The 13218-nt window shown below is 42.8% G+C and overlaps 1 protein-coding gene across 1 annotated transcript in view; it reads right to left on the reverse strand.

Annotated features, from left to right (window-relative positions):
• SPRED1 (sprouty related EVH1 domain containing 1) overlaps window positions 1-12881 on the reverse strand; it is a 99456-nt gene extending 86575 nt beyond the window's left edge. The window contains exon 1 of the mRNA XM_019551602.1: window positions 12105-12881. Coding sequence (XP_019407147.1) covers window positions 12105-12136 — 32 coding nt within the window. The 5' untranslated portion in view covers window positions 12137-12881. The remainder of the gene's footprint in view (window positions 1-12104) is intronic.
• Between the last annotated feature and the right edge of the window lie 337 nt (window positions 12882-13218).

A 13218-nucleotide genomic window follows, 5' to 3' on the forward strand; every position in this document is an offset into this window, starting at 1 on the left:
TGCAACAAGGAAAGATACTTTGTAAATACTTCAGTATAGCAGTCACTAAGTTAAAATATCTATAACAGGGGAAGTACCCGAGATGTATGGAAACACTTATTATAACACTATAATAGTGGCCAAGAAACAATTTCTGGCATCCAAATATTAGGCTTAAAAAAGAAAGGGGTAGAGAAGAAAGATTAAGGAATGCAGAGGGAAAAAAAGTGTATAGGGCTGCCTACATGGGAAAGTTGACTAATATAGCTATTCTAGAATAGCACTGTAAGGATATTCTTGCTCCAGAATACAGGGTACAGAGGCAATTATTTTGGAAAAGCTGTAACACTTTATACTCTTGACACGGGTCAGGTCTATACATGCTAATTAAAATCTTGCTTGTAAAAACTTCAGGATTATCACCTTTTTTCACAGCAGCTAATGTGGGTACATTCCATCTTCATGGTTCAGAAAAAAACCCCAAAAGAAAGAAGGGGATGAAACTCTAAACTCAAGGAATGTATTAAGAAGAAGTGCCTGAGGAAAGAAAATAAAAGGGGGGGGAGGGGAGGGAGACAAGAACACACTACAACATGCAGGTTTGTTGTTGTTTTTTAAATCAAATACAAATCCACCAACAAAAATACTTGCTCCAATATCTCCTCTCCTATTGGTGCTGCCATAGTTTATATTCTTCACAGAGAACAGGAAAAATAAATATTTGAACAATGTGATGCAGTAACTGGACTCTTGCTTTTTCTGGTAGCTTTCAAACAGAAAACTATGACCAAAGCAAACGAAACATCTAGACCAAACAGAAGAGGGAGATTTCACATATTTCAGCATTGCTGCCATTTAAACTAGTGTTTAGTTAATACACAGCATTTTTGTAGCCTCAGTTTTTAGTGCCCCAGGCAAATGCTTAACTTAACCAATTTCTGCAAATCCTCCATTACCTAACATGGTGTTGTTAACATGCAGAATTCTTTTCCATCACCATAGCAACACTGCATGTACATTTTAAGGTGCGTGGGGGCTCTTGAGGAGGATGTTTCAAGTTAATGATAGCCAAGACAATATATGTTGCTTTAAAGCAGCATTATTCAGCATGAGTACAGGAAATATATTAAAATACATTACAACTTAACCCTAAAATGTTTGTAGCATGTGTTATTTACCTGTCAGAAATATGAAGTTTCCTAGAGGGTAGAGGAAGAAGAAGGGAAGGTAAAACTTAGCCCACACATTGTAGAACAAACTATTTGGATATTTTTATGTACCAAGGGCCTGTTTTTTAGACCAACATGTATCTGCAGTTCCCATCAAGTGTTATGGGATCTGGGGGGTGCTAAAAACAGCTATAAAAATATTACAATATACTTTCACTGATGACCAGAAGGAGGAAGGGAGAGAGAAAATCCCTACTGATTGACTGAGATGATGACCCTGATCCTTTTTTTTTTTTTTTTTAACCTTAATGAAAGCTACAGGCACTTCATATAGCTACAAAAAAAAGTGTTTTAAAAGAGTGACACCTTTTTGCAGGTCACCCAACAAGCAAAACGAGTAGCAGCACAGAAAATTCTGGCTGTCAAGTTACTCCATATGAAATATACTAATCTGGGCAGCTGGCATGTCAGGCATGCACTCTTAATTAGAGACAGACCAATAAAACTTAAATGACACTCCCCAGATTGTCCATTACTGTATTAAGAAAACCATTAAAAAATTACTTCAGCCTATTAGCAGAAAAATGTACTTTTCCCTCCATGGAAAAAAAAAAAGAGAGAGAATGGGTGAATGAAAATGTGGACAGCTTCCAAACTGGCATGTAGAAATTCAATTTGCAGATAAAGGTTAAAATATCTTTTTAAGCACAAAGCCAAACAAAGTTTTTTGGAACTAACACAAAACAATCCTGTAGACTTCGGGTATTGTATAAAACTGCCCCACAGTAAAATTACTAATACCTTAAAATCAAACAGTAAACAGAAACATTGTAGATGAAGCTAACTATTACAGCAAAATTTGTTGGATACCAGAGTTGTTAAAAGAATATTAATGTTGCAAGTAAAGCTTCCCAGTAAAGCTCTCTGATGTCTGCAGCATCAGAATTAAGACACTACATTTAACTATTTCCTTTATTTCTGCCCCTTTGCACATAAGTGTTAAGATATAGTCTTGAATTTCATATGCACATACTGTTTTTCTACAGGACCCTTGCCATATATTGTGTACAGAATGGAATAAGGTCTAGTGTTTCAATAAGAAAATTAATATTTCCTCGTGTCTAAGGTACAGTAGTAGAACACAGGGGATCTGGATTCCATTCCTGGCTCTGCCACAATTTAGGCATTACCTTTAGGTACTACAACTGCATAAGCTGTCTACATTCTGGCATTTTCAAACTTTTAGTACAGTAGTTGATTTTGCAATAATGTCCTTTTGGCACACTTACATGCCAGCTGAACAAGACTGCACCATTTTTATATGGAGTTTCCTAGGGTTTAATAAGAGCAGACTGAAAACTCAAAGAATTCCTTCATGTGAAGTCATTAATACAGACCTCCAGGATTTGAGCTGTAAGAGTAATTGATAACAGCAGTATACAGCTCTCCTCTGTACACCAAAATATGATACGTGGCCCAGTTTGCCAGGGATGCATTTACTAGACAGAAGAAGAATACAGGGAATTGGTAATATTAGGAATTGAGTCTAGAGGGGTATATAACCCAGGAAATAGAAGACAGCATTAGCTAAACACAGATTGAGCACTGTGTTTTAAAACAGCAGTGTAGCTATAAACTCAATTACCCTCCTTAAGATGGCTTTGCTTCAATTTCTTTAGGCCACTCCATAAAGGAAGCAAGAAAAAGTCCATCATACGAAGCCAGCATAAATAGCCTAACTCTGTTCCTTTCTGTCAGTCACAGTTTCCATTGAGACAGTTCACTAAAAGCATTATTGAGCATGTCAAATGCAGGCAAAGCCAAAGCATGGACCACTTCAGCAGTTTTAGACTGCAAAAAACCCTCCCCTGCAGTCTAGAACAGCCTCCATGCCCCCTACCTCCACTGCCCTTACTAGAACCTTGGTCTACCCATATATGTCACAGAAGGGGAACAAAGCACTCCTAAAGCTATTCAAGATGATAACATGTCACCAAAACACTCTAGTACTACTTCAGAATAACAAGTCACACGTAGCAAAACCTATCACTGGCTACGTTTTTCTACACTGGCTATATTTATCCATTTAAACAGACATTGTCAGTTGAAAAACCTTATGTTTACAGTATTATAATATTTAAACTGTTATATTTAACATGGTGAAAAACCAATAGTGAAAAATCTAGATGTAAAAAAAGTTTGTTTGTTTTTTTTTTTTAAACACCCAACACATTGCTGTGCTTCTTGTTTATCTTTTACACTTATTTTGGATTTTCAACAGCTAGGCCAGTCAGTATCAGTGTCTCAGCCATTCACTGTCAAATACCAAAAGGGATATTTAAGACTATTTTTCAGCAGAGTTTTAAAATGGACAAAAGTTTTTCCTTGGTTTTCAGACAATTCTAGGGCCAAAGAAAAAAATTATAGTATTCCAACAAATATTTTATATAAACCAAACATTTGGCTTTTCAGAATAAGCATAGCAATTAGTTACAAACCCATCCTCCTCCAAAAAGTCCTACTTACTGGTAATAGTATTGATTTCTCAAGACTAATAGTGACTGCATAGCAAAAAGCTTTCTCCCTTTCATCTTTATCTTGGTCTAAAACAGCTGAGATGCCAAATTTGGATCCCATTTGTGGAATTACTGTGTCACATACCCTGAGAGCAGAGGCAGATCCAGATGGGGTACAGTCACACAATCATACGCACCTTTTTAGACCCTACCACAGAAGCATCAACTCTCCTCCCAATCTCCCTCTACCCTGCCTACTGCTGTGTTGTCCCTGCTGACCTGGGTGCAGGCTCCATCCAGGGTTACTCCTACCCCACTGTAGCCAAAGTTACACAGGCAGCTGGGCTCAGCCCGGTATAACACCAGTTGGCAGGTTCCTCCTCCCTCCCTGATCTGCCCAGGTATTTCCTCCCAGCCCCGGAGTAGGTTTAGGGAGAGGGAACTTGCCCACCACTGCTGCTATCCCTGGCTGATGCAGGGCAGGAGCAGCTATGGAGTTTTCCTCACCTGCAGGGCAGCTGGAAACAGTAGAGATAGGGATAGCATAAGGATGTGAATGGGACAGTAAAGAAGGGGAGGTGTGACTGAGAATGAAGGGGAAGGAAGGAGATGCCAAGAGTTGGGGGAAAGGAAATTCTCTGTCCATTCAGACTTAGAAAAAAAAGTCTCTAGGTGCTGCACCTGCAGCATGGCCTGTCCATGCCTGTGAGAAGGAGAGGGGGAGCTGGATGGGGAAGTGTCATCATCCCTGCAGCACCAATTGTTGCTTCCACACCCCCATCTACAAAATCCTGGATCCACCCATTCCTGGGACCATAATATTCCATGACTCGTATTTTTCACTTTACTTAAATCTGAATATTTAGGATGGGATGTAGAGAATTAGTTACGTTTCTATGGTATAATTTAACTGGTCATATTACTCAGTGAGTGTCACAAGACAGTACACCCTTGTGACACAAAATGTGCATGGTCAATGCTAGGATGGAGGACATATTAAAAGATCTGTTTCTTTTGGCATTTTATTTTTCAAGGAATTAGATCCCAGCCTTTTCTGTGGTTAAATGCCCTTTCTTCATGTTTACCATAAATGTATTTGATCTATTTTTAATGAATCACTGGTAGCATTATGACCAGTGGCATAGCAAGGCTTAGTGTCTGCATGATCTTTTCTAGTCTTTCATAAGTAACAATCTATAAATCCAGCAGTTCTGATCTATTGTGCTGGGAATGATGTACATGCTTCTGTTCACCTTATTTGAAGAGAAGATTTGTGGAATTTTATTCAAGAGTGCAAAACCTTTCACTCCTGAAGTACAGGGTTATTTTGTTTGTTTTTTTAAATAGTGAACTTCAGTATTCACAATGCTTAAGTGCAGGTGGACCTATTTTTAAATAGTTAGAGGAATTTTGAGTTAATTCTAGACTGGCCAAACTCAAGAGAAACAAATGATAAACAAGGTATCTTCAAAGTCTTCGTTTTATAGGTGATTAACTGAAATCATGAACCAAAGCAACATGAATATTACAAGAAGAGTAAGTCAGAACAGGTTTTTCTTTTAACTAGTACCCTTATATAGGGGCTGATCTTTATTAGACACTTGGTAAGGAAGTAGCATATCCATGTGTCTATACTGACTTATGTGAATAAATGCCACAATGTAGGCAAGCAGGTTTTAGTTACCAATTGCTTTCCCAAAGTCTAGGACTAGAAAAGGTCACATCTCTCTATACAATAATGAATACAAATGAAAGCAATCCATAACTTTGCCATACTATTCTTAAATCAGGATTCTAGCTTTGGATCCTTTTCCCGGAGCACTGTCCTAAAAGTTGAAAGAATCTGGGCACCACAGTAAACATATTAAATTAAGGTCTTCATTAATATGCAATTATGTTTGAAAAAAGATTATATAAAAAGTGGGATAATGGATAATATGAAGCATTAACACCTTTTATATAAATCAGTGTTAGGTTCTCATCTGCAATACCATGTGCCCCATCTCAAAGGACAGGGCATACTAGCGCCTCATCTCAAAGGATACACCTTAAAACTAGAGGGGGATTTCAGAGAACACAAACACATACAACTTATCAAGAGACTGAAAAGACAGAAGAAAGAGTGAAACTAGAGGGGACACAATAAATATAGGAAGATAAGGAATTTCTGTTTTCTATATTCTATAACACCAAAACATGCGAACATTCAAGTGGGAAATTCAATACCGATGAAAGGAATTCGTTTTTTCCAGTGCAGCATGTGCTTAAACGAAAGGACTCCCTGCCACAGGACTGCAAGGCAAAGGACACAAGAGACTTCTAGCTTAACCCCTCTAAACTACTTGAAAGAGGATGAAGCCTGTCAGGTTAATTGTTCCAGAGGTGTCTGAAGTAGGGTTCTTACTTCAAAAACAAATTATTTCTGATACTGTCCACTATCAGAGTCTGACTACTGGACTACAAAGGCCTTGGGCTTGAACTAATATGGTAATGATAATGTTTCACATTTCCTGAAATGCACTATGAGTTCCTTAATATTCTTACCTGAAGAAGAATATGGAAAATGCATTCATGTATCAAAGCTAATATGAAACTTTGCATTAAGTTGCATATGCTCTAGTATGTATTAACTCCCTTCAAAAAAAAAAAAAAAAAGTGTCTATTCTTCTAGAAAATAAGATGATTTATATCCCCTTTTGAATCCATTTTTATACTCTGAAAATTATTTGTCATCATTTTCAAAGTTCATTTTTCATGCTCCCATTCTTTGGAGCCTGACGATTTGCTTACAGTGACTTTAACATCCCCATAATAAATCTCCTTGCAGTATTCAATTCCAAATTAGCAAAATAAGATTTTCTACTCCCTACAATGAGTTAACCCCCCATCCTGCCTTTACAAGCAATATTTATATACAAGTCATAGCAAAAGTATAAATTTGTAATTTTTTATTGCTTCAAATTAAAAAAAAAACTCCATCTATTAGAACACTGCATTTAAAGACTTGAGTAAAGACATACCTCTTCATGTATTTGTACCCTTCTTATACTGCAAAAACCTAAATATTTGTAAGCATATAGACAATAATTATACACCTGACAAAAGAGACCTACACAGACACCTTCACTACTGAAAAACCAGCCCACATGCATCTTTTACAAGTAGGATTTGTAACATAAATTTGGTTACCTAGGACAAAGAATTGATGGAAAGCTTCAACTTAAGGCTTTGGACCAGCAGTCACTAACCATGAGCTCAGTTTTAAACAGAGGTATCCTGTCTGGGCAGGATCAAGGCCAACATTTATATATGCACTGTTGTTCCTACTATCCACATTTAAAAATATACTTATTTTCTGCCAACCCCTCAAATAATACCACTTTATCCAGTTTTGCTGTGACCTCCCAGAATACACTTGTCTGATTTCACAACGATAAAGAAAGGCTGCTAAGTCTGACCCAATCTTGACCTCTCGATTTATTACGCAACTTGTAGGCTTAGTCTTCCCAAGTGGAACATAAGGCCAAGAAAATGATTCTAAAAAGGCAATAAAATGGAAAATAACTTTCTAAGACTACAAAAACAAACAATGCACCAGAAAGAAGCAAGTCACAAAATGACAATTGTTTAATGAAATTAGTTAATTTTAAGAGGTACATCATCAGTTTGCTTTTTTTTTTTTACATGGAGAAGAGAGAGAAACTGTACACATAGCACAAATACCCTAAACTGTTAAGAGTGAGAGAATTTCAGAAGCTAGATTTGCTTTCTTCATACTTTTTTGTTGGTTTTTGTTTTTAATACCATTAAAAGGTTTTGTCCCAGCTGCTGAAGTGCATTAAAAATTAAATACTAATGAAAATAAATATGTTGGTTTCATTTGAAGATCAGGATCTTGTGTGCTAAACCAACTCTTTTAATATTTTGGTTAGAAATATAAGATACTATTTAAACAGAACTGCTGTAATATTTTCAAAGCTTAATGGAAACGTTGTGGGGTTTTGTATAGCTTTACTTCATATTTAAAAAAAAAAGGTAGTCCAGTTAGGGATGATGGATGTGACCTAAATCTGTTCTAAATGAGTATTCTGTGAAAACAGTACTCAGATCTGCTGAGCTATGACAGGAGATTATCATCTAAAGACAAAGCTGTCTACCTAGCAGCCTTCAGGACACATTTGGCCCTTGAGGAGTTAACATGCAGCCTCTGCATCCCCCCGCTGTTTTCCTGTTTCTTCCAGTTCCTCCTTCTTCTCCAGCTTGTACTGCCTACCTGTGGAAGCAGTGCGGCATGGATCATGGGACAGAAGAAGCCAACAAGTAGGGGCTTAGGAGACCCCCCCATGCAGCAAGAAAGCACCAGTGAGGTGGGGCAGGAAAAGCATGTGTGCATGGGGGGGGGGGGAGAAGGAGTGTCATCTGTGGCATGACATACGACTTGGAGGCCTGCAGCCACTCAGAAAGTGGGACTGCCCTGATGCAGCATACTGCTATCCATATTTTTTTCCAGGTAGTAACTACAAATAATACCTCCATCACAAAAAATTGATGGAATCCCAAAATCCCATGGAAAATATGATGACAGCTCATACACATATACACTCCTCCAACAATTTGCACAGCCTGAATCTGAAAGCCAACAATATGAAAAAATGGCTCCCACAACCGAATTTAAGAGTACAGAGAGATGCCACAGAACCAGGTAAAATTTCTCCTTAGGTTGGCAATTTAAAAAAGGGACAATATTTTACTTTTATTTTCAACTCACTGCAAAATGAGTTTAATCATATCATCCTAATCTAGCAGTCATCGACTCATATATATATATATGACACCCTACAGTAATAGTAGGTTTCTTCTACTTTAGAGGGCACCCAGTACTGGAACAACCGTAGCATTCCTGGTCAAGAGTAAAAGTACACTGAGAAGAGTCCAGAAGTCAGCAGGTACATTATGCATAGTTCATATTAGCACTGCTAACTCGATTCTCTGAGCAGTGATACAGAGTGATGAAAAAGGAAAAAAATATTACATGCCTGACCAAAAAACAAAAAAATCTGTCTGCAGGCAGAATTTTGTCAGGCTATTTTTCACATGCTCACCACAGACTAAAACAGACACAGAATAATTTTATCTAGTTTTTAAAGTGAATGCTCACACCTTTCAGTGTGACCTCGACAGCCAGGATGCGCTATTCTTAAAGGAGATTGAATTCTAAGCAAACATTTAATTTAACCTTTTAGTCTTTCTGGATGAATGGAAGTTTTGCAAAATGGAAGTTTTGCAAACACAGACTAATGATCAAGCCCAGTTCTTCCTTGCTATTCTACAACAAATTCTCTTTGCCTGTGCTAGTAACTTATACAAAGATAAATTTATAAAATAGACTTGGAGGCAGCAAATAGCATATGTACATTTAGGAGCAGTTAACTGAATACAGTGAACTTTAAATAATTTTCAAGTAACATACCAATCTTTGTCTCCCTGCCAGGTTCTGCAGCTTTATAATCAGATTCCATCCCCGCCACTTGCTAAAACTGTTTCCTCAGGCCTATGCTTAAGTGAGAGACCCATACAAAATTAGAAAACAGTGAAATTGACTTTACACAAAATAAAGTCAGAACACCAAAGCAGCAAACCAGAAAATACTTCAAAAGTATATTCTCATTTCCTAGTTATAGTAATCTTGGGATTTAAGTGAAATAATAAATTAAAATAAACAAACAAACAAACAAACATTGGTCATGTTTAAGTTGAAATTTATATTAGCCATCCATTTATATATTACAGAAACTACAGAATTGACCCTAGCTATAACGATTGGTAGCAAGTTTTCACTTTTGTATATAATTTTCACTGATTCAACCAGTCTATTTATGAATGCTGAACATTTAAAGATGGCCACATATCTGGCAATTCAAAAGGTGCAGGTAATCATATTCATTCTAGTTCCCAGTTTGGTCAAAAAGTATTCTTTCAGAACAAAATAAAAAATAAGAACAATTTCCACTACTGTGATAGGTGTTGTAATTCTTTTTTCTTTACCCTTTTTAAAAAAAAAATAAGGTTCTCACCTACTCAGCTGATATTTTAAAGAGGTCTTTTTCAGCAAGGCCAATACTAATCCAGTAAACAGTAAAAGTACCAATACATATAGTGCAATAAAAAATGGTTAAAAGAAAAAAAATCAGGAAAAATATTCCCTCTTCCACTCAACTGCAGCAATCTTAAGTATTACTTGTGACTATAAAAGAAAATATTTGCAAACCAAATAACATCTATTTAAACTCAACCAAGTCACAGCTCCATGTTACAGAAGTCATTTGCAGCCTCCAACGTCATTACTGTCACAAGAACTAATTAATTTTTAGTGCCGTGGGACTCATCAAGAATAGTTAATGCTTGGTACTGAAACAAGGCCACATTGTTGAATTGAGTCTCCAATATTTAATTTGCATTCACTACTTTTTTTTGTATGTGCGTAAGAGAAACTAATCTAGAAGATATCTTCATAACATGCTCTCCCAGCTTCCATTTCAAGAAACGAGAGAAAGAAGAAGTTATTTCCTGACAAAAAGCGATCATGCAACAATACAGTCCGTACTGAGAAAACAAACAGCCGAGCCCCAGGCCCCGCGTGCGGCCTCCCCCGCGCACTGCCCCGGGCCCCGCGCTGTCCCCGCGCCCTGCCAGCCTGCTCGGTGCACACGCACTTGCACTGCGCTGTGAATGGGCAGCCAGGTATTTTATGAATGGAGCGGATCACGTGCTCCCAGCACCTCCCCGAGCTGATATTTCCCACATAACTGTGTCAACAAGCGCTGCACAGCACTTTTTTTTGTTTTCTTTTTGTTTTCTTTTTGGCAATCAATCAATCAATCCCAACCCCCGAGCTCCTTGCTCCTGCGGCGCGCTTTGTGAGCCAAAAAAGGCTCGACCCGAGTTGCGCGGCGGGTCTTGTTTTAGGGCAACAGCGGTGGTGGCTTAATTTTTTTTTTTTTATGAATGGAGATTGTGGTATGCAAATGAGAATGATTCACAAAAAAGAAAATATGGCGCCGGCTCCTGCCTCTCGCTGCGAGCGACCCGCACGGCTCGCCTCCCTCCTCTCGCTCGCTTCGTGCCTCGCGGCCCCGAGCTGGGCCCGGTCCGCGCTGCTCCTGGGCGCCCCGTCTCGCCCCCGTGTCAGAAATCATGACACGAATGAAGCGTTTCTGTTCCCAGCCCTGCCTCGGGGCACGAAGGCCGCAGCGAGAGGCCGGCAAGCAAGCAACAAAGCCGCCCCCCTCCCTCCCTCCGCAGCGAAACCAGCGCCGAGCCCGCGGCTGCGCTCGCCATTGCGAATCCGACTGGGGCGGGCGGCGTTTCCGTCCGGAAGCGGCCTCCGCGCTCTGACGAGCCCCATCATTCATAAATAAGTTGCAGCAAATGCCTGAATCGCAGATCGCTATTCCGGGAGAGCGCGAGCGGGGAAAGAGAGAATGGAGACGGGAGAGAGCCGGGCAGCTGCGGCGCCGCCTCCGCACCCCGGCCCTGCAACTTTCCCCATCGGAAACGGGAGATCGACCCTCGCGGTGTGCGTGTCACACGCAATATGCATGCATGATACATACACACACGTGTGTCACATACGTATACACACATATCACATGCGTGTATATGTACATGTGCATGCACTTATAGTGAGATGCATATCTATGTGCACGCATATGTATATCTACGTGTGTATCTACGCATATACAAACACACATCACAGTGCATGATGTCTGTGTGTATGTACATACACACACGCGTATATCACAGTGTGCGCGTGCCAGCAATGTCTTATTTGTATACATATTCATACAGATATGTACATACACACACATCGCTCTCACGCACACCGTTGCCGACTGGCAGATCATTTCTCTCCCTCTCTTCAAGCCCAGGAGGGGAACCAGCTGGTCTCCCCAGTGGAGGCGCATTTCTGTACAACTCCCCCCATCCAGCCGAATCGATCACATGAAAAACATTTCAGATCCCCACTTCCCTGCCCTTCCCAAAGCGAAGGCCCATCAGGTCGTTAAAAAAAAGCTAGGCTTCAGGGGGAGATTTATACTGTATTTACATTGCCTGAGTCATCCAATTAAAATTCAGGAGCAGTTTCCTGCAGGATGAAGCTCCCACACACTAGTTTCCATGTGAAGCAGCGCGAAGGGATGGAAGCGGATCCTGGGGGCATGCGGGAGGAGAGGGGAGGGGGTGGCTGCTGCGCTGCTGGACCGGTGCTTGGACCGACAGTCAAACCCGCTCCCACCCCCAGCACCGCCACTGCCCCCGCCGCAGCCCGGGCGCTGCTGGAGCCCGAGCCCCCGCCCCGCCCCGCACCGGGACAGCCCAGCACGTCCGAGCGCGCCGGGCACCCGCCGGAGGCGCAGAGAAGGGAAGGGGTGTCGCTTACTCGTGGTTAGAGTTGGCCGTCTCTTCGCTCATTTTTTTCCTCACCGCGATCCGAGCCGGAGCTGGAGCAGCAGCAGCGACGCAGGCAGGGCGCAGCAGGACCTCCCCAGAAACCCCACCATCGTCCCCCCCCACATCTGCCGGCCGCGGGCGAGCGGCGCGGGGCCGAGGTGGAGCTCTCCTCGCCCTGCCCCGCGGGCAGCCCCGGCTCTCGGCCGCTTCAGCGGGGCCCGGCGGGGCGGCCCCCGGCTCCCGCCTGCGAAGGGCTCCACGGCTTCGCCGTCCTGCCGCAGCTCATCACCCGCCGCCGCCTTCAGCCCCTTCCCCGGGCGACCGCGGCGGCGGTAGCAGCAACACAAATTCCTGCAGACGGCGGCGCGGGGCGGATGAGGGCGGACGAGCGTCTCCTCCTCCTCCTCCTCCTCCTCCTCCCCACGGGAAGCGGCGGCGGAGCGGGGAGGAAGCGGCCCGGGGGGAGGCGCCGAGCGCGGCCAGGGGACGGCACAGGACGGGGCCGGGCCGGGGCAGGAGGCGGCTGCGTCACCGGGGGGCCCTGGAGCCCGCGACCAAGTTGAGCGCCCGCGGGCCCCACCCGCGCCGATCCGCGCCGCGCCTCCTCGCAGGAAAACTGGGCGGAAGCGTTGTCTTCACGCTCCTTCCGCCGCCGCAGCCCGATCCAAAATAACCACCGGGGGGAGGAAAAATAATCCCCCGAACGCTGCCGCCGCTCCCCCGCCCGGGCTCGGAGCCAGCTGGGACTCCTCAAAGTAGTTCCTCCCCCGCAGCCGGCCAGCCGCAGCTGCAGAGCCGGGTCCACGCGCGCTCCGCCACAGGCGCGGAGGGATCTAGGAGGCGCTGCAACCCCCCCCCACCCGTGTGTGTGTGTGTGTGTCTGTGTGTGTGTGTGTTGCGCTGCCTGCCCCGGCTTCTGCCCCGGGGGTGGGAAGCCCGAGCGGGAGCTCGCCGACGTGCAGCCCTGACCTGGGGGCTGGCGGCGGAGCCTGCGCGTGGCTTCTCGCACCTCGAGCAAGTGCCCCCTGCCCCAAGGCGCCCGCGAGTCTCTCAGCACCTTTGAAAAGAGATTCGTGCTTTCTTCCCAAAACACTAGAGCTCGC

Source organism: Crocodylus porosus, unplaced genomic scaffold (assembly GCF_001723895.1).
Source record: "Crocodylus porosus isolate Cpor-Errol unplaced genomic scaffold, CroPor_comp1, whole genome shotgun sequence".
NCBI classification, from domain to species: Eukaryota; Metazoa; Chordata; order Crocodylia; family Crocodylidae; genus Crocodylus; species Crocodylus porosus.